General features: G+C 42.5%; 1 protein-coding gene across 1 annotated transcript in view; it reads left to right on the plus strand.

Annotated features, from left to right (window-relative positions):
- CMYA5 (cardiomyopathy associated 5) overlaps positions 1-22,732 on the plus strand; it is a 105,413-nt gene that overhangs the window by 43,739 nt on the left and 38,942 nt on the right. Inside the window, exons 3-6 of the mRNA XM_003785945.2 lie at positions 5-7,953; positions 16,134-16,229; positions 17,598-17,831; positions 19,388-19,410. Of these exons, the coding sequence (XP_003785993.1) occupies positions 5-7,953; positions 16,134-16,229; positions 17,598-17,831; positions 19,388-19,410 (8,302 nt within the window). The remainder of the gene's footprint in view (positions 1-4; positions 7,954-16,133; positions 16,230-17,597; positions 17,832-19,387; positions 19,411-22,732) is intronic.

Below are 22,732 nucleotides of genomic sequence, written 5' to 3' on the forward strand. Positions count from 1 at the left end.
GAAGATATTGGATCACAGTCCCCAGCTGTGGGTTCTCTGTCACCATCCACAACTGAGAAGACTTCAGAGTGCCAGTCTCCGCTGTTTTCATCAGTCACACCAGAGCATGTGGTCCTCTCAGGAGATGAGACCTCAGAAAGTGGGCGTTACACACCAGACTCCACATCTGCTTCTGAACATTCGGTCCCATCACGCGCAACAGAAGCATTGCTGAAGAAAACAACTGAGATGACTTCGGAATGCCAGCCCCCACCACTTTCGGCCACCCCATCTGAACGTGTGGTGCCATCAGAAGAAGAGGCAGTGGAAATGGAGCGGTACACACCCTCTTCCACGTCTGGGTCTGAATTTTCAGTACCCCCACCTATAACACCAGAACCACAGGAGGAAAAAATTGTCCACGATCTCCCTCTAAATTTAGAAAGTGCCTCCTCACCCAAGAGTTTATCAGAAGCAGATCAAGAAGACATCGGACCTTTTTCTCCAGATTCAGCCTTTGTGTCAGAATTCTCATTTCCTCCCTATGCAACTCAGGAAGCAGAAAAAAGAGAATTTGAGTGTGATTCTCCAATGTGTTTAACATCACCATCTGACCACACTATCTTGTCAGATGAAGACACTGAAGAAGCCGGACTTTTTTCTCCAGACTCAGTATCACAAATTTCAATCCCACCGTTTAGAGTCCCAGCAACAGAGATAAATGAAATTGAGCCCGATTCACTATTAACTGCAATGCCTGCTTCAGAATATTCCTGCTTCTCAGAAACAGATGAGGAAGAAATTGGATCAACAGCTTCTACACCTGTACCCGAGCATTTCAGTTCATCACAGGAGCAAAAAGCTGAACCCTTTCCTTTGATATCGGTGCTAGAAGACTTGAGTCTGCCACCTTCAAGAAATAAACCAGAAAAAGCAGAAGTTAAGCCAGACATTCCCACAACCTCAACATCTGTATCTGAATATCTCATTTTGGCACACAAAAACAAAACTCAAGCATCTTTGGAGCCTGAGTCTGAAGACTTGATTCCACCATGTTCAAACAGTGAATTGGAGAAGGGAGAAACAAGGCCTAGTCCATCAGTGGCTGCAACACCTGCCTCTTTACTTGCACCGTCATCCATGGTAAAGGAAGAAACCAAACCTGTTTTGCCTGCACGTCAGTGTTCAGTTTCACCTGATTCAGTCCATGCAATTAAGAAAGAACAGGAACCTAAATCATCACTTACTTTAAAAGCTGCAGATGAACAGATGGCTTTGTCAAAAGTCAGGAAGGAAGAAATTGTGCCCGATTCCCAAGAAGCTACACCACATGTATCACAGGATCAAAAAATGGAGCCTCAGCCTCCAAATGTTCCAGGGTCTGAGATGAAATATTCAGTTTTGCCTGAATTGGAAAATGAGCCAAAGAAGGATGTCAAACCCAATTTAGCTCCAAATGTGACTTCTGAACAAGAACAGAGAATCTTGTCTAAGAACGAGCCTGAAGTAACAAAACCATATTCACCTCTAAAGGAAACATTTTTAGCTGCACCTGAGGTTGTATCAGTAGTGAAAACAGAAGTAAAACGTGATCCTAAAATAATGAGTACATCTATGGAGCCTTATCCGGCTTCCTTGGGAGTGGTGAAGGAAGTTGAACATGGTCCACCTGCACCAGCATTTTTTTCGGCTTTGTCAGAAGTAAACAAAGAAACTAAACCTAGTTCCTCAACAACCGCATCTGAAACTACGCTGGAGTCAAACTTAACCAAATCGGTGAAAGAGGAAATCCCAACAGACGTGTCCTTCGCCAGCCCTGTGGAACATCCAGTCTTAACAAAAGGAGGAAAGGGTGAATTAGGAAGTGGTTTGCTACCCCTGGTAACATCTATAGATGAACATTCAGTGCTTAAAGAAGAAAGGGCAGGAATTAAAGATGCTTCTCCCATTGAAACTTCTTCCTCCAAAGTTTTAGCTTGGCTAGAAGCAGAGAAGGAGGTGAAAGTTGCTTCACCTCTGAGTGTCTCCTCTATGTCAGAGCATTCTGTTTTGTCAAAGGTAGAAACTGAAGAAATTAAACCTGAGCCAATATCCCAAACACCATCTGCTCAGCGCTCTGATGCGTCTGAGGGAGCAAAGGTAGAAGACAAACAAGGTCTCTCACTTTCTGCAGTAATTGACTCAGAATGTTCGGTTTTATCACAGGAAAAGGACTCAGAGGCATCGGAGCCTGAACACGTATTCTCACTCAACCTAGGTGGCAAGTTAAAGAAAGAAGACCCTGAACTTCTTTTATCACAAAATGTGTCACCTCCACCCAAACCTATAGTCCAAAAAGGCAACAGTGAAGAAATAGCCAGCTCTTCTGAGTTGGAAAATTTAGTGTCAGAAGACTTAGCCCCAACATTACCGACCCCTGGGGATGATAAGAGCAAACAGGCCATGGAGCCAGCTCCTACAGCTCAGGGAGATTTCCCGTCAGAAAAACAAGGCGTTGGCCTGGCAGAACTCTCACTGGAGCCTGAGAAGAAAGAGCAGCTATGCCAACCATCAGAGTTCCCAAATGCTGAATCAGAAATCACTCACGGTTTAGGTAGACAAAGTAGATCCATAGATAAAAAACAAATAAAATCTCCCATCATTGAAACAGGGGGTTCTGTTTCAGAAAAGGACCTAGCGGAGCTTACAGGTAGAAAAGGAAAAGAAGAAAACAAGGAACTTCAAGCCTCTGCGAAGGTGCCTGCAGTTGCAGAGGTTTCGTCGTGCCTAAGGGAGGAAGCTCAGAAGGAAGAAACGAAACCTTTCTCTCCCGAGGGAGTCAGCCTCAGGTCGAAAGGAGACCACCCAGAAGAACTTCAGCCATATCTTTTTTCACTAAAAGGATTATCAGAACAGTTGAACCATTCAGCTGACTTTCAAAAGGAGGAAGATCAAGAAATAAGCTCATTACCACCAATAGGAAACTTGAAGGCACAAATGACGGAAGATATTGTAACCAAACCAAATGAAGACACAGGCCACCCCAAATCAGCCTGTGTGGTCCAGAGTGTAACAGAACCATCCAAGATCACTCCTCCTGACCTTGTGGGACGGAAGACAGAAAAAGCACTTCGTTCAGATCAAGCTATTAAATTACCTGACATAAGCACCTCTCCCACAGATAAACAGGATCTGGGTATTCAACAATTATCGTTCACGAAGGAGAATTTGCCTTTGGAACAACCGAAATTATATATGATAACCAAGCCTGCAGATTTGAAGGAGACAAAAATGAAAGAGTCTTTTATTTCTCTAAAGGATGAAAAAACGATGTTGGAAAAGCCAGAAAACTTGGCCAGCCAGCATGAAGAAAGAACACCAGGATCTGTGCAACTGGGTTCCTCTGACAGCAGTGATGTGATGAGCAGGCAGCCGAAGGCTCTGTCAGATGAGGACCAGCCCTGGGCAGGCAGAAAGCAGGTCCCACCACATTCTGCTGAGGAAACTCCTCTGTCATTACAAGAACCAGTACCTGCTCTTGATATTTCCAGTGGTGATGAAGAGACCTTATTAAGTAAAAGTTACCCTTTCGAAGCAGTAAAGCTGGCCCAAGAACCCAAATCTCTAGAAGTAGCTGGAAATGAAGAGAGAACCACAGCAGAGGGGGAGGAGGTTTATTCTTTCATGGGCAGTGAAAGTTTGATATTGGAGAAATCAAGCACAGAGTCATCCAGGCCTCGCAAAGACGGTAGCCAGGAAGAAATCAAACTACCTCCTGAAAGAGTCCTCCAAACATCAGTGTCTGGCCCGTCAGTAGAGCAGGCGAGGTCAGAAACCATCCCCTCTCCTGTCACAACAGCCCATTTCCTGGCGGAAGCTGAGGAACTGTCACTGGGCAAGGAAGCAGCAGCACACTGGGGCACACCCCCTCTCCCTGGAGAGAAGCCACTAGAAGAATCAAAAACGGTTCAGTCAAAGGTTGTAGATGATGCCAGCACGGGAGAGAAACCAGCTGTCGAAGCGAAAATGCCCCCACAAAGGAAATCCCGCTCCTCAGTCCCAGCAGGTCAAGAACCTCAACCCCAAGAGTCACCGGAGGGGACCCAAAAGCCGCCTGAGCAGCCGAAGGTGGTTAAGCCAGACCTTCCTGAGGAAAAGGGAAGAAAAGGAATTTCATCTTTCAGATCATGGATGTCCAGTTTGTTTTTTGGATCAAGCACTCCAGATAACAAAGTCGCTGAAAAAGAAGATTTAGAAACTCAACAAAGTTCATCTGTAGAAAAAGCAATGACTGTGACAGAGCCTGAAGGGACAATTCCCACCGATTTTAACGCCACCGAGAAACCAGCTGCTTATTCATTGCCAGGGGGAAAACTTACAACAGCTGTTGAATTCAGAGGTGCTGACATTAAATCAGATGAAGGGCAAGACTTCAAAGCAAAACCCACATTTTCATCAAACACAGAGGTTGTACAACAGCCAAAGTCTGACTCTGAGATGACTGCTGGAGACTATGAGAAGAAAGAAATCCCTGACTCCTCAGAGGAAATGAACACAAATGCAGTAGTTGCTTCCACTGATGGCGAGGAACATCTTGGAATTCAATCTTTTTCACCCACTGGTGAGAAATTGGTTGTGGAGGAAGCCAGAAATGTCGTTCCTCTTCCTGCTAGGGAAAGCAAGAGGGTCCAGAAGCCGACCATCGCTCCCCCATCTAAATGGAATATTTCTATCCTTCAGGAACAGCCAAAAAGCCATCACAAAGACAAATCACTCCTTTCATTTGATGTAGTGGATAAGGTGCCACCACAGCCCGAATCAGCTTCATCTGTCTTCACAAGTAAGACTATCACGAAGGAATCGGAGACACCAGAGTCAATAATTTTGCCAGTAAAAGAATCAAAAGGCAGTTTAATTGATCTTGGTGAAGACAGACTAAAGAAAGAAATGCCAACACCTACTGCTTTGAAAATTTCTGAAGAGGAAATGAAACTCAGGTCTGTCAGCCCAAATGAGGAGAAAGGTAACTTGGAAAGCAGATCAGGTATCTTGGCAGAAGAGAAGGCGCTGGTGGGAAAACAAGACACTGTGGCCCCATTAGAGCTGAGAGATGAGAATGAAACAGGGAAGGCACAAATTACACGCGGGTCTGGACCTACTGAATTGGAAGAATCAAAAGCTGCTTCTGTGCTGCAGAAAGTCCATGGAAATGAAGGCCACAGAGAACGATCCCAAATCATGGTTAGTTCGAAAGAGGAGAAGGGAGAAGAAAAAGAAAATCAGCCTCCTGTGAATGTAGCCCAGTCTATGCCTAAAGAGTTAGAGACCTCTTTAGGTCGTTCTTTGGGTGAAACCCAACCATTTTCATTAGTTAAAGCTACATCAATTACTGGAAAGTCAGAAACCATCCTCTCTGAGGCTCCCCCAGAAATCAAAGAAACAAAGGCAGTAGGAAGGCAACCACATCCATTAGAAGAAAATAAAGTCTTGGAGAAAACCAAGACCTTCCTTCCAGTGGCTCTTTCTGGTCGTGATGAAATAGGTAACCACTCTTTAGCTCAGGAAGGAAATCTGGTGTTTGAAGAGTCAAGCAGGGATGTACCACATCCCAGTGAAGAAAGGGGGCAGCTCAAAGCCTCAGAGTTATCCAAAGGTGTTTCAGTGGAGATCACAAAAGAAAGTATGAAGCAAGGATCTCCCTTTAAAGAATTGGAAAGGAGTGTAGCTCGTCCTTTAGATGAAACACAGAACTTCGAAACACCACCATATTTGCCATCATCTGTAAAACCACAAACCATCGCTTCAGGCGCTTCTCTAGAAATTAATACAGCAAAGAAACAAGGCGTTCCCTGGTCAGAACCGACTCCAGAGAGGCATACAGTCCACACTGTCCAGACATCTACAGATCAGAAATCTGATACGCCTAAGCAATCTGTTCTTGTTTCAAAGCCCCATTTGGAGGCTGTGGATGATACCCATGGACATGAACCACTCTCCTCAGCAAGAAGCAACTATGCTCAGTTTATAACTAATGCGTCCGCAGTCAGCACTGATAAGATGGTTTCTACTAAAGAAATGTCCAAGGGGCCTGAAGACACATATACAAAAGATGAAGAATTTACAGTGACTAGTAAGCCAGCCGGACTTTCAGAAGACCAGAAGAGTGCCTTTAGCATCATTTCTGAGGGCTGTGAGATACTGAATATTCATGCTCCAGCTTTTATTTTTTCAGCTGATCAGGAAGAAAGTGAACAAATGCCAGATCAGTTAGAGTATTTGGAAGAGAAAGCCTCATTTAAAACCACATTACCTCGTGACGATAGAGAGGCAGTTGCTTGCCAAAAAATAGTAAGGAGCAAGTTAGAAGATTCTGAAGAAAAAGTTATATCATTGAAAGAAAATAAACGAAAGGAAACTCGTAAGACAAAAGAAGAGATATCCATAGATTCCGAAACTGGTGATTTAGCTTTTATTCAGCCCACGGTTCCCTGTGAAGAGGATTATTTTGAAAAATATACTTTGATCGATTATAACATCTCCCCAGACCCAGAAAAACAGAAAGCTCCACAGAAGTTAAACATTGAAGAGAAACTCTCAAGGGAAGTTACAGAAGAAACTCTACCTTTCCCAGAAAGTTCAGAGGAAACTCCCCTAGAACATGAATATGATTTGGTGAAATTAGATGAAAGATTTTATGGACCAGAAAAGGACCACAGCAAATTATCTTACCCAGAGACACAAAAGTCTTTGGTTATCCAAAAATCAGCTGATGGGAATGCTTCGAAGGGCACAAGTAGAGATGTGAAGTCAAAGTCACCTGGGATGCCTTTATTTGATTCAGAGGAAGGAGTTTTATCACGAACCCAAATATTTCCTTCCACCCCTAAAGCCGTTAACCCGGAACTTCTGGAAGAGCCACCAGCACTTGCATTTTTATATAAGGATCTGTATGAAGAAGCTGTTGGAGAGAAAATGAAGGAAGGGGAGACAGCTTCTGAAGGTGACAGCGTGAATTCTGAGGCATCATTTCCAAGAAGAAATTCTGACACTGATGATGGAACAGGAATGTATTTTGAGAAGTACATACTCAAAGATGACATTCCCTACGACACATCTGTAACTCAAAAGGACCAAGGCCAAGGTCTGGAAGAAAGAGTTGGTAAGGATGATTCATACCAACCAATAGCTGCAGAAGGGGAAATTTGGGGGAGGGTAGGAACTACTTTGGAGAAGAGTCTAGAAGAACAGAAAGCTGTTTACAAGGAAGAAGAGCCAGTGGGCCATGTGGAGACCCTGGATTCTGTGGCAATGCAGAGGAAAGCTGTCACTGAGGAAGTCAGAGTGGTTACCCAGAAGATGAGTTATGCAGTTCCATTTGAAGACACCCATCATGTTCTAGAGCCCATAGGTGAAGCAAGTAGTCAGGGGAACGAAGCAGAAAATGCAAGTCCGGAGTTCAGTCTGAACGTCCCGGTACAGGTGTCTTACCCAGAGGAAGAAGTCGCTTCTGGTGCAACTTATGTTCAAGAAACCTTACAAGAAGAACCCCAAATCCTGGTCCCACTTGAGCCAAGCGAAGAGAGGCTCCGCAATAGCCCTGTTCAGGATGAGTATGAATTTGCTGAACTCCCAAATTATGAAGTGGTTACTCAAGACACTTCACCAGAAGAACTATATCCAGAATCCACACTTGAAGATGTATCATCTCAAAGAAAGGAATCCTTTGAACGTATCAAAGGATGTGAAACTGAATTTACCAGCGAGGTAGAACAAAGTACGTCTGTTGAACAGGAAGAATTGAGCAGAGAGAGGAAAGAACCAAATCAGTTATCATCAGAGTTAGTAACTGAAAAGACACACACAGAACTGAAAAAGCCCCAGATTGATGCATATTGCTACACCTGCAAAAGCCCAATTTCTGCTACAGACAAGGCATCTGGTATCCACAAAAGCCATGAGGTTTCAACACTTGACACAGCTATAAGTGCTGTAAAGGTAAATAGATTTAAAAACATACAAATAATTAATAATTCATATGCATTTAATTTGCTTTCACATTTTCTCAGTTTAAAAAATGACCAATATTTGATACATTCATCTGTAAGCAGAATAATTACTATATTTTGCTGGGTATAATGTGCTCCCACATATACTGTGCGCACACATTTTTTGCCCAGACTTTCAGGAAAATGCCTCCTGAGAAAGTGGCTGGCTCTTGGGAAGGACTTACACTCCCCTAGTAAATGTGGAGACTGCACTGTCCTCTCACCCCTCCCAGTCTGTGAAGGCTGCTCCTTCCCTCTCTCCCAGGAGCCCTGCCCTGCCTGCCATGTCAAGGGCCATGGCCAAGATGGCCATGCACGTGCTGGTGGGGCGGGAGTTTCTGAGGCTGCTGGGCCCCTGGGCAGCCAGGAAGGTCCCTGGGGCCTGGCTGGGGCTCCCAGTCCCCTCTGTGTGGTTGGGCCTCAAGCCTTGGCCCTCACCTGACACAGCTGTGGCCTGCCTCACAAGCCCTGCCACCAGCCCCACCCCTGACTGCAGAGAAGTGTGCATTATATGTGACAAAAGCAAATGGAGAATACTTCTCCAAGAATTTAGTTAAGTTTGATTTGACAACTCATTGAGTACAGCTGGCCCTTGGTATCTTTGAATTTTGCATTCTTGGAATCAATCAACCAACTGCAGAAAATATTTGGGGAAAAAACCCAATAAGAATAACAGTATAGCCATAAAAATAACATAAATAAAAAAATACAATGTAATACTATTTATATAGCATTTGCATCATATTGGCTATCATAATAATCTAGAGATGATTTAAAATATAATGGAGGATGTACATAGGTTATATGAAAATACTATGTCATTTTATATCAGGGACTTGAACATCTGTGGATTTTGGTATCTGCTGGGAACCCCTGGAACCAGATTCCTGTAGATGCTGGAGATGACTGTATACACATCTCCAAAATGTGCCAGGCATTTTTCCAGGTTCTGGAGATACGGAGATAAATAACACAGGGTCACTGCCTGTGAGGAACATGACTTCTTTTCCTTTGAGTAGATACCCAGGAGTGGGATTGCTGGGTTGAGTAGTAGGCCTACTTTTATTTCTTTGAGGAATCTCCTCACTGTTTTTCATAGAAGTTCTACTAATTTGCAGTCCCTCCAATAACGTATAAACATTCCGTATTCACTGCATCCACACCAACATCTATTGTTTATTGATTTTTAAATAATAGCTATTCTGGCAGGAGGTAAGACAGTATCTCATTGTGGTTTTGGTTTGCCTTTCTCTGATGGTTAGTGATGTTGAGCCCTTTTTTCATATGTCTGTTGGCCACTTGTAGATCTTATTTTGGAAAAACTCTTCCATGTTTCTTCATCACTTTGTAATGATCTACCTTGGGAAATGGCCTATGTGCTGATGAGAAAAATGTATATTCAGCAGTTTTGGGGTAGAATTTGCTATAAACATCTGTTTGGCCCATTTGAGAACAGTGTTCTTTGTTGATTGTCTGCCTTGATGATCTGTGTAGTCCTGTCAGTGGAGTGTTTAAGTCTCCAGCAATTATGTTGTTGCTGTTTATTTCTTTCCTTAGATTTAGTAGAATTTGCTTTATGAACCTGGGCACTCTTGTAGGTCCATGTATATTTAGGATTATTAGATCTTCTTGTTGAGTTGATCCCTTTATTATTATGTAGTGACCATCTTTGTCTTTATTTTTTTTAACCATTGTTTATTTAAAGTCTGTTTTCATCTAAAGCTAGCTACTCCTGCTAGCTTTTAATTTCCATTGTGTGGAAATATTTTGTGACTGCATTAATGTACACAGCTATGATTTAATTAAAAAAAAATAAAAAGTTCTAAAAAAATACTTTGCAAATATTCTCTCCCATTATGTAAGCAGTACATTTACTCTGTTTATTATGCCCTTTGCTGCGCAGAAGCTTTTTAATTTGATTAAGTCCCATTTGCTTCTTTCATTGTTGCTGTATTTGTCTTTGGGATCTTAGTCATAATTCTGTGCCTAGGCCAATGTCTAAGAGAGTTTTTCTTACATTTACTCCTAGAATTTTTGTGGTTTCATGCCTTACATTTTAGTCTTTAATACATCTTGAATTTTTTTTTTTTTTATATTGTGAGAGATTGGGATCCTGGTTCCTTCTACATGTGGCTATCCAATTTTCCTAGAACCATTTATTGAGTAGGATTTCTTTTCCCAAGTGTATGTTGGCTGCATTATTGAAGACCAGTTGGTTGCAGGTAGATGATTTAATTTCTGGGTTCTCTATTCTGTTCCATTGGTCTATGGGTCTACTTTTATACCAGTATCATGCTGTTTGGTTACCATAGCCTTGTAGCATAATTTGAACTCTAATGATATGATTGATGCCTCTAGTTTTTTTCTTTTTGCTTAAGATTGCTTTGGCTATTTGGGCTCTTTTGTCATTCTAAAGGAAGCTTAGGGTTAATTTTTCTAGATTTGGGAGATATGACACTTGTAATTTGATGAGGCTTGTGTTGAATCTGTAAATCACTTTGGGTAGTATAGACACTTTAACTATGTTGATTCTACCAATCCATGAGCAGGGGATATTTTTCAGTTTGTGTCATCTGTGATTTCTTTCATCAGTGTTCTTTAGTAAACATTCAATTCATTTTTAAAAAATTTTTTGATTTCGAGCGGCACCTGTGGCTCAAAAGGGTAGGGCACCAGCCCCATATGCCGGAGGTGTTGGGTTCAAACCCAGCCCTGGTTTTTTCCAGTTGGTTTTCTCTTGGATCTCATTGAACTTTCTTACAATCCATATTTGGAGTTCTTTTATCTGTCATTTCAATATTTTCATTTTGGTTGAGATTCATTGGTAGAGGTGTGCTCCTTTGGCAAAAAGTCCTTTCACTGTGATTTCTCATACTTCGTGAGTTCTTGCATCTCATCTGGAAAGACTGTGGCTTCTTGTTTTTGAATTTTCTTTTGTTTAGATGGAAACCCCTACCCTCTCAACTCTTAAGGGCATGCCTGTAGGACAGTGGTTCTCAACCTTCCTAATGCTGTGACCCTTTAATACAGTTCCTCATGTTGTGGTGATCCCCAACCATAAAATTATTTTTGTTGCTACTTCATAACTGTAATTTTGCCACTGTTATTAATCATAATATAAATATCTTGATATGCAGGATGTGTTTAGGTGACCCTTGTGAAAGGGTCATTCGATCCTCAAAGGGGTCATGACCCACAAGTTGAGAACTGCTGCTGTAGGACATGTTGGGTAAGGACCTTTCACTTTGCCTGTGGGTACTTTGATGTGGGTCTAGGTTCTGGATGGGATACCTTGGTTATAGATATCTTTGGCATGGTGGTTTTCTCAGTTGCTAATTATTTGTAGGCTGTAGGATGGTGTACTATGTGTGTGTAGGCAGATTCCCTGCCTATTGTTGACAAGGGGAGATGGAGGTCTTTGAAATCTTTTCTCTTTCTCCAACTCTGTGGTCTTATTAACAGTATGAATTATAATGAGATGCCCAGTTTAATCTCTAAGTCAACAGATGGCACTTGTGGGCAAGAGTTAGCCATGCCCTGTATGATTAAATTAGTAAATACTGTAATGGGCTGTATAATTTGTCATCCCTGCCAGTGGATGGCACTTATAGAAAAGAGCCCTCTGCAATGGTGTTTTCCAAGACCTGTGACTGGCTCTGGTTGATTATAGAAGTACTCAGATGTCCCAGGCCAAGGGCAGGGCCCTGGAACTCCCAAGTCACTCCTTCTTATGCTCTACTGCAGCTGAAGCATGGTGGGGCTGGGGAAAGCCACCAGGGAGGGGTTGAAGCAGCCCCACCAAACTAGAAAGTCTGCTCACAGGGGAGGGGCAGTCTGGGATTCAGTCTGAAAGACAGGAATGGGTTTTACTCTTTTCCCTCTTTCCTGACCCATGGGTCTCCTTCTGGCATCTGGCCATGAGCAGCAGCCCAAACTAGCCAAGCTTAAGGCACTGGTGTCATGGGCTAGGAGCTTGTATGCCCAGAATTCTACTCCAGACCAAAAGGTCATCTTCCCTGTGGGTGGGGAAGGGTGATCAGCAAGCATGCTGCAGCTCTGCCCCATACCACATTTTCCTTTCAGTTACACCGACGTGGGCTACCTTCACTCCCAAGTAGTTCATATATCTTCCCTCCATGTCCCCAGCAATATGACTGAGTCCCGGAGGTATGGGATCCAGCCTGCAGGCCTATCTTTTGATCTCCCAAGTTTAATCCCTGACTCTGCAGGAGGAAGCATCCTGGTCCTGAGTTTCCCATGGGGTGCTCAAGCAGGCTTAATGACCCTCCACTCTGGGGTCTGCCCTGCTCTGCTGCAGTAGCCCGGTGAGCAGCATGGAGGAGGGCCAGCGGGCAGGAAGCTCACAGTCCGAGCACCTCTTGATCCACTGCAGGTCTTTAAGAGGAAAGGCATGAGCCACACTCTTCGTGGAAGCCTTAGTGTCATAGGTGCACCAACAGAGGGAAAGCGGCTGCTCCTGACAGCCTCTGCTCAGTCGTCCCTTAGGGCACCCATGCAGACTTGTCAGAACTGCCATGGCTGTACTGGCAGCTGTGGGTGGGGGAGGGGAAGAGGAAGAGAAAAGTCTGACTGGAGGAGAGCAGTTGGCACTCTGCTCCCTTTTGTTCCTAGGGGCCCCTCTGGCTTGCTGCACTCTCCTCAACCCTGAAGGCAGCCTGCCCTGAAGTCCAAGTTCTGGGATCACACAGTTCCCCTGAGACCCACCAGCCCCCTATGGCCACTTGGTCTGGGCAGAATTTGGGAAATGTTTGTGTGGGGACCAGTGACGAGAAAACTGGAGGGCTAAAGCTCCCTGGGGAGGACACAGGCACACAATGGGAGGGGAAGCTGTATGGCGCCTGCCACTCCACTCAGGTCTGTGGCAGGAGAGTGACACCAAGGGGGCTGGCAGCTGGTGCTTTGTCCCCAAGAAGCTCCCAGTTCACTGGCAGCAGCAGCATGTGGGCTCCTGAGGGTGGAGACACTCCGAGCAGCTTGGGAGCCCGCAGTCTGCCAGAGGTGTGAGGGGAGGAAAAACAAGCACCCCAACCTACTCTCGCCGTGGGACTCCAAATAGTTGATCTCTGCCGAAATCTCGCTTCTTCTTTCTGCTGCTCCATAATTTCTTCCTGTGGAATCTCCGATAGGTTCTGGCACTTTCCCTCAGAATTACATGTGGGCTATGTTGCTCCCCCCGATCTAAAATTTTTCCTTTTTTCTGAGAAGGAAAAATCATCTTGCCTCCCTCTTGCAATGATCTTAAAATTAGCAAATAACAAGAATTGAGCACTAACTCTGTGCCAGGTACTGTGTTAAGTTTTTTATTATACAGGATATCTTGTGCTTTTTAAAACAACCCTGTCATCGGTTTACAGATAATGAAGTGTTAAATGGTCTTAAGAGTTCTGAACACAGTAAGAGTGTTTAAGTGGTTTGACCATCGTCATGGGAGGTAGAACTGGGCTTGGTACAGAGGTCTGTCTGAGCTCATGCTCTTGACTGTGTATCCACATTGTTTGGCTCAGTGCCCTGCTAATGGTAGTGATTTTCAGTATGATCATTCCATTAGGTCACTGTTAAATAATTGTCAGGCTCATTTTGATTCAATACAGTAAAAATTAGAATCTTGGCATTTTTTTTCTACCAAATTAATCCTTCTCAGTTTGTCTGATAATTGGTTCTGTTTCTCCAGGGTGAAATTTTGTAGAATCTTGTTAAAATTTGGAGCTAGGGAGGGGGCAGCTTATTTGTGACATCTCAGACATCAGATGCATTAGCATTCTGTGGTGATACCTGGTTTTGTTAACTAATCACTTCTGTCAGCAGAAAGAAGACAGAACTTGTTTTTCCTTTTTTTTTAATTGATAGTATTTTTTGGATCCTTCTTAACTATGTTTTACTTCCATGAGTTTTAGAAATTAAAAAAATAATTATCTAAATATCAGTTTGAAACAAGTTTCATAAATAGGGAGATATGATGTCTCCTGCCTTAAAATTATTTTATCTTATTTCTTAACTTTTTAGTGATGGGGTCTTATGCTGCCACCTGCACGAGAGTACAGTGGTATAAACATACCTCAGGGTGGCCTCAAACTCCTGGGCTTAAGTGATCCTCCCACTTTAGCCTCCCAAGTAGGTAGCTGGGACTATAGGTGCCCAGTACCACACTCAGGTAGCTTTTTTTGTTTGCAAATATTTATTTATTTATTTGTTTTGCCTCAGCCTTAGTCCATAATTGATCCAGCTCACCCTTTTTTCATGTTTTTAGAGACAGGGCTTTGCTATGTTGCCCAGAATGGCCTCAAACCCCTGGACTCAAGTGATCCTCCCACCTCAGCTTCCCAAGTTCCTGAGATTATAGGCATGAGCAGTAGCCCTTGAAATCATTTTAAAAATTGGTATTCTTGATCTTCTCTAAGTAGTATGAGAAGAAGAAAGTGGAAACTCAGTTAACAAAAGCGAAGGGATTTTGCTTCATTTCATTAAGTCAGCTGTGAAGATTAAGAGTTGGTTGACAACTCTCAGAATAAAAATCAATTGAAAAAGGTGTGAATTGAGAGCTCTCTAGCATCTCAGGATGAGGCATTTGTGTCTGTTCAGGAGCTGACGGCTGCATTTACAGACCATCCTGTGTCTCCTCCCCAGCCCTCCCCACCGTGCACTTAGCTTTTGTCTGTTAGTTCTTTTCTTCATTCACTCACTCCCTTCCGTCATTGTTAATCTTTACGATCTCACGCTCTGTGTCAGGGACTGTATTAATCATTGGGAATGAAAAAAAAGAGAAGATGGATTTGCAGGTCCCTCAAATCTGTACGAGGCTGTGGGAGTACAATGTTCTGAGAAATTCACTTTCGAGAGTGAAATGGTGGGGTGGGCAGGGCAGGGTTAGGGAAACTGTCTCTAAGGGGTGAAATTTGGGTGAGCCTTAAATGAGATAGAGCTCTTCTAGCAACATGCTAGAGAGAAGGGAATACCGTATGGAAAGCCACACAGGTGAGAAAGGGTCCAGGGAAAAGATGCAGCTTGTGAGACTGGAGTCTGAGGGTTTGGGAGAAGAGGTAAGGGTCACAGAGGGAAGCGGAGGCCAGATCCTAAACAGGCCTCCAACAGTGTGGGATCTTCATTGTTCTGTATATAGTCAACCAGGCAGCTGACACTCTTATTCTGTTACGTTATTTTCTAACTTTAGCAGGGTTGACTACTGCTAGGTTTGTAACTATGAATAAAGTAGAGACCATCCTCCCCCATCACCCCCTAAGTTTTCTGTTTGACTGTCACCACTTGAGTATTTTTTTTTTTTTGAGACAGAGTCTCATTTTGTTGCCTTTGGTAGAGTGCCATGGTGTCATGCTTCACAGCAACCTCAGACCTCTGTGCTCAAGCGATTTTTCTTGCCTCAACCTCCTGAGTAGCTGGGACTACAGGTGACTGCCACAACACCCAGCTATTTTTAGAGACAAGGTCTTGCTTTAGCTCAGTCTAGTCTCAAACCAGTGAGCTCAGGGGATCCACCTGCCTGGCCTCCCAGAGTGCTAGGATAGTAGGTGTGAGTGTAGCCCAACCTCTTGAGTATTTTGACCCTTTCAGGGTCATCAGAACTTTTAGATCTCTTTAGTAGGTGGTGTCTATCATTTGATATGCTAGACTTCTGGCCTGGTGTCACCCTGGTCACCATCCTAGAATCAGGTCTTCCAGCCACATCTGAGGCCATGGGCACAAGTGTGAAGAAACTACTCAGATATATTGGACAGATTAGTGAGACTGCTTGCTCTCTCAGAAAATATAAAAATCGAGGTCAAACTAAGGAGAAAGCATTCACATCCAAAGTTCATTAAAATAAGTATGCTTTGAGCTGAAGTTACCAAAAAGTTTTTTTCTTTTGCATAAGAAAATAAACAGCCCCTTTTATTGTTGCTTTGAGGTTCCCACTCACAGCCTTCAAGTGATTTATCATACAGAATTATCTACAGTCAATTTAGATGAAGCAGCAAAGAAAATTTAAAGATTGATTTGTTAGTGGATATAATGGATCTCTACCAAACGTACTAAATTTATAAGGAAATTGGAATTCACTGGTTGAAATTCTTTTCCACAGGCCATATACTAAGGATGTCTTAATTCTTTCTTTAGGTTCAATTAGCAGAATTTCTAGAAAACTTACAGGAAAAGTCCTTGAGGATTGAAGCCTTTGTTAGTGAGATAGAATCCTTTTTTAATACCATTGAGGTAAGTTAACTTGTCCATTTTGCTTTAACCTGGTTTGTTCACAAGATCCTAAGTAAATGATTCTGAGCTAAAAGGATCTGATTTGGGGGGGGGGTGTGCATGTGTTGTTTGCCATTATTGGTTTGACTGTTTCACTTTGTCCATGAGGACAAAGTGAGGACCCTTAAAGTCTTCCCTCTAAGCGTATGAGACTACTTTCTGCCTAAGGATAAAAGAATTGCCCTTCAAAGCAAACATGCATTTATTGAGCACTTACTGTAATAGGGCAAATGCTTTATATGCTTTACCTAATTGAATCCTCACAACATTATAAGATATGAGCTATTATTATTATTCCCATTGTATAGATGGGAATGATAATCTTAAAGTACACTGCTCCACTTTCCTGCCTCTCACTGGGTTAGCTCTGCTGAAATACTCTAAGTTACTGCAGAATGTCCCCTGCCCAGGGCTGATGAGTGTCTCTCATGGTATAACTGTCTCTGAAGAGTTTATGCTCTTGTGGCTGCTGGCTCCTGCCCCTTCCACAGTGAGGGGTGGGGAGAGTGATGTTCCGTTCTTATACAGAAATAGCCAGGCACCCTCACCTGTCAACCACAAGTGGCAGAGGCCCCAAGGCCACTGCAGAAGGCTGTTGCCTAGTTCCTCCTCTGCTCCATGGTTCCCTACTGCTCCACGTCCTGATTTCCTTGTGAGAGGCCTGCTTACCTCCTGTTGCCAATCAAGTAACACCTGCTAATTATTTGTAGTGTCCCCTCCCCCAAGTGCTCCTCTTAGACAGTAAATGATGTGATCACCTTACAGCTAGCACCGGTGAGGATAGCCAGGCATCTGGCTGTGTTCAGATGGGCAGTAAAGTTTCCCCCACGGTGGTAGAAGCTGTGGCCTCACTGGGGAACTTCTGGGAATGTAGCTCCCTGTTTAGCATCCTGGCTGCTCCCTCCCTCACACTCTGATTTCAGCGGAGTGGTGAAATGGTGCTAACCCTTCTCCACTGCTGAGGCCAGTGTCCTCACTCACTATGATGCCATTTTCAAGTTTCATCATGTTGGAGTACAAGGTGGTAAGACTTCCCATACAAACATCTTTGTTTCATTTAATGTTTTTGTATTTCAGTAGTTAAAAGTGTTGGGAGCTTCTTGCTGATACTCTCACAGTAAATTCTATTGCAAAGCTAATCACGGCAAAGCAGGTTAGTAGGTTGGAAATTTAGACGGCATACATGATGTCTGATTCTCTGATCAGGATATCGGAGGTAAATTCTTTAAACGGTTGGTGTTTCACCAAAAACAAAACAAAAAACGTGCACTTCTTGTTTCATTCAGAACTGGGTGGGGTTTTTTTGTTGTTGTTGTTGTTTGTGTTTAGGAAAACTGTAGCAAAAATGAGAAAAGGCTGGAAGAACAGAATGAGGAAATGATGAAGAAGGTTTTGGCACAATATGATGAGAAAGCCCAGAGCTTTGAGGAAGTAAAGAAGAAGAAGATGGAGTTCCTGCACGAGCAGATGGTCAGCTTTCTGCAGAGCATGGACACTGCCAAGGACACCTTGGAGACCATTGTGAGAGAAGCAGAGGAGCTCGACGAGGCCGTCTTTCTGACCGTAAGCGCCAAGTGAAATGGGCCCAAACACCTTGTGCTCACTCTGAGCACGTCTACTTTGAAAACTTCATCTTTCTATCTCCCTTAAGATCATTTATATCTCTGTGTAGGGTTTAAATAATTCTGGCATTTAAAAATTATTTAGGCAGGCCTGATGCCTATAAGAAAGATCTAGCAAATCATGCAAACCTAATGCTCAGAGCCAGTTGAAGAACTGGAGCTACAGTGTAGCTGGAGCGGAGTGGGGCTACAGTGTCATCATTATGCCTGTCATACCAGATCTGTCACCTTCTTTCTAAGGGGGAGAGAAAGCAGCCTTAATGCCTTATTCATGCCACACCCTCCCTCGGAGGGTCAGCCCTCTTTTCCAGTGCCTAGTGTCCTCATGCTGACCCCTGAGCCTGTCCTCTCCACTCCCTAATCGGAAGTGACCACGCATATGGACCATTCCCTTTGAGCCTTAACAAGTAGCTGAGAGTAACATTTTGGTATGTGGTACCTCTCTCTCAGGCCATAAGGATGTTGACATTTTTGCAAAGGACATCCTAGGAACAGGATTCCGTAATTCGAGCAACTAACTTGTAGACAGGATAACCCTTGGCTGCTCCTTAAATTGTACCACTGAGACAGCTCTTTGCTCCCATAATTCCCTAGAACCTTCAGTAAGATGCTGCTTCTCCATGGAGCTGGGATTCAGCAGGTATAATGGAAATGTTTTTCTGAGGGGAATCCCAGGCCTGACTGTCACATGGGGAAAGCTCCATGTTGTGATGACAGTTCCCCATCTTCCTAACCCTTGGAGATAGAGCAAGACAAAATGGGAGCAATGTTAGCCTTTTGGTTTACTAATTGGGACACCTCCAACCAGGGCAAATTTGAGTGACATGGATAGATATGGTCATCCTCAAAGGAGAACTAAACTCAGTAGCTCGCTTTCTGTGTGACTAAGGCAAGGCTTTAATGTTTTTTAAATTAGGCACCTCTTGTGAAGAATACCACTAAAAAAGTGCTTTGTGTTCCCTGAGAACTTTATCTTTGTTTGATAAGAATAAGAAAATTTCGTTCTCTCTTAGAAGTACAATTTTGAAAAAAAAAAGGGGGGGGAGGCAGTTTTTTTCTGCTTCTAAAAGTGACATATCATATATTCATTTTAGAAAAGTTGGAAAATACAGAAAAGCACAGACCAATGATCAGTCAGGTAACTACGGATTACATTTTTAATACATATCCCACACTGAACAAATTGAAGACATTTGTCTTGCTTCAGAGACTTCAATTCTGGGAGCTAAGCCACTTGTTAATGAGTAGAGAAGTCAACGTGAGCCCCTCTTAGGCAGCCTTGCTGACCCTGGAGAGCAGAGCCAAAGGAACTGTACACTGGAGCCCCTCCTGTCCCTGTCCAGGGCCGCCCCTCCCCCCAAGAAAAACAACCTCCGGGAAGCTTAGGGGTAATGATCTTCAAATAGCCTTGATCTTCATACTCTCCGTTGATTTTTCTTTTGGTTAATTCGTTTCTCTCTCTCTCTCTTTCTCCCTTCTCCCCTCCATCTCCATAAGTCATTTGAGGAAATCAATGACAGGTACATAAAACATGGCACAATGTGGTAATGGCTGAGAAGAGCATGACTGGATGCTTCCTTGTTAATATTTTGATGCTTTATAGAAAGTGAGCTGCCAATTAAAACCATACGTTTGGTGGGCTACTGTATTTTCACTTTTAGATATAGCACTTTGAAAAGTTAAATGACAGATTTGAAAGAAAATTGCATGTGCTTTCGTTAAATAACAGTTATCATAATGTAGATTTTTAACTGCTTCTTTGAGATCTATTCTATATTCTCAGCCTAATCTACACCATCTTTCCTGTCCTGGCATAGAGAGCATTTTGTAGGTCTGTACCCTTACTCATTAAATTCGAGTATTTGAAAGAATCATTCATATCTGCCTCGAGTCATTTTATGACTTATGTAACCTTCATGGGATGTTCTCTCATTTTCTTTTCAAAAGATAGCCAAGCATTTGTCTCCTCTGTCTGCTCGGCTAACCTAAATGAACCTTCCTTTTGTAATTTGTTTTGCTGTTGTTTCTAACACTCAGTCTGAGAGAATTCTTTATTCTTTCAAATGGTAAAACGCTCAAGGAGAAATTAGAAAATGTTGTCTATAGAAACATAGAACATCAGATTTATGTTTATCTTTTAGAGCATCTGATGTTGAAATTCTCAGACAGATCTGACAAATTTTCCCTTTTGCCCCATAGCGAGATGTGAGGTTTTATTTCCAACTGGCTGAGCCTAATGTTTTTTAATGTAATTTTAAATGTAAATTTCTAAATTGTAAATATTATCTTCAGTTTATTTCCATGCCAATTCAAATTGTGATACAGCATAGAGTAAAATCAGAAATTTGTCTTGGTAATGTATTAAAATATGGGAAAATGGATTTGGATTAAAACATGACTTTTTAAAAAAGATAGTTGAAACCACATGAATGAATCCTATTTACCTATAAAAATTCTATTCAAGAGAATATTGCCAATAAGTTTATGAAAATAATGTGTATATTAATATTAGCATTATGCAGTAAGTGACAGTGATAAGTAGAATTCCCCCAGGGAGCTTTAAAAAATGTTGATATCTCAATCTTTTCTCCTGAGATTCTGATTTAATTGATCTGGGTATAGCTGGGCATTCTTAAAGCTTCCTAGACCTAGATGATTCTTATATGTAACCAGAGTTGAAAATTCTAGTTTATAGCAATCTTTCCACTGGCCCAGTGTTTCCCCAAGCTGGCTGTGCCTAAATCACCTGTGTAACTTGTTTTACCAAAGACCCTGGGGCCCCACTCCAGATCCACTACATCAGAATTTCTGGAATGTGACTAAGCATTTGCTTGTTACCAATTGCCACAGATGAGTCTAAAACACACAGGCAGTTCTGGAAGCTTACACTCAGGCTTTATTTGCAGTTCCCTTAAGGGGTTCAGTGCTGTACCCAGAGATGAGACCTGAGAGGTTCAGGCCAAGTTTAATGACAGGGGACAGAGACCTGCCTGGCCTTTTTTTTATTTGCAGTTTTGGCCGGGGCTGGGTTTGAACCTGCCACTCTCAGTATATGGAGCCACTGCCCTATTCTGTGAGCCACAAGTGCCACCTGGCCTGGCTTGTTTTTATACTGGGCATAGGGGGAGGAAGATTCCACAGCTTGCTGGAAGGTTCTGGTGGGCTAAGGTCTTTCCAGTGAGTTCTTAGGATGGAACCAGGTATAGGAGAAGAGGAAGAAGGAGAGGAGGGACAGGAGGAGGAGGAGGAGGAAGACTTTAGGTCCCAAACATCTTTATTTTTAAAATACATTATACATTTTTTTCTAAATATTATTGATATTTATGTTTACCCAAAAAGTATATGCATCTATAGTGCCATTCCATATACAGTGGACAGTGTAGATGTATATTTGCTTATTTATATTTTATTCATTCATGGAAGATATTGATCAGTAACAAAATTTGGTGAATGAAAATTTGCATATGCTTTGCCCTTAAAAAAACTTAACAGAATGTTTGTTTTTACTTTTCTAACCATTAGAATATTGCTAATATAAATCGATGCCCATTTAATACCAATACCATTTCTTTGGTTTTGTGCTTAATCTTTGCTCATCTGTGTGTCATTTTAATTAATTTCTATTTCATTGTCCAACTGACAATGAATTAATCTTTACTAAAGCTGCATGTCCCCAAAAGGATAGTACACTTGGGGTAGCCAGTATTTTTCTGTAAAGAAAAAAAGACAACAAAATTCTGGGATTTGGTGAAGAAATGTAAGTAACTAAAGAAAGGCCTGTCAAACAAGTGCAGATACACACACACACACACGCACCACATACACACAGCACACAGATCCACAGACATGAGCATGTGTGCTTTGTACATGCGCACACATGATGACGCTTGATTGTTTCACTATAAAGCCTTCAATATTCTTAAGAAAACTTACACCTCAAAGTCTCAACGTTATGAGTGTTCCTTTCCATAAGGAGTGCAAATTATCTGCAGCTGACCCTTGAACAATATGGATTTACAATGTGTGGGTCCATGCGCATTTTTTTCAATAAATATATTGGAAAAATTTCTGGAGATTTATGACAATTTGAAGATGAACCGTGTAGCCTAGAAATATTGAAGGAATTAAGACAAAGTGAGGTATGTTATGAATGCATAAAATATAAATGTGTTTTGTCACTTACTACCATAAAATATACACAAATCTACTATGAAAAGTTAAAATTTATCAAAACTTATGGATGCAAACACAATGGTCCGTGGTACCATTTACAATCAAGAGAAATGTAAATAAACACAAAGATGTGATATTAAATAACGACTGCAGACCAGGTGTGGTGGCTCACACCTGTAATCCTAGCACTTTGGGAGGCTGAGGCAGGTGGATTGCTTGAGCTCAGGAGTTCAAGACCGGCCTGAGTAAGAGTGAGACTTTGTCTTTACCAAAAATAGAAATATTAGGTATTGTGGTGGGCATCTGTAATCCCAGTTACTTGGGAGGCTGAGGCTGGAGGATCGCTTGAGCCCAGGAGTTTGAGGTTGCTATGAGCTAGGCTGATGTCACTTGCATTGTGCCCAGGGTGACAGAGTGAGACTGTCTCAGCAACAAAAAAAGATGAAAAATAAACGATAACAGCATAAAGTTAACTATAGTACATACATGCTGTACTATTGTGATAATTTCCTAGCCACCTCCTCTTGCTATTGCCGTGAGTTTCAGTGCTGCGACTTTCCAGTTAACACTCTTTGTGACTCTCTGAGTCAGTACTTGGTCTCTCCAGTAAATTGTATATTGAAATAAAAAGTGATCTCCTAAGGTTCTTGTGTATTTTTCATCTTGTTT

The sequence above is a fragment of the Otolemur garnettii genome, unplaced genomic scaffold (assembly GCF_000181295.1).
Source record: "Otolemur garnettii isolate 467f Iridium unplaced genomic scaffold, OtoGar3 scaffold00017, whole genome shotgun sequence".
In the NCBI taxonomy this organism is placed as follows: Eukaryota; Metazoa; Chordata; class Mammalia; order Primates; family Galagidae; genus Otolemur; species Otolemur garnettii.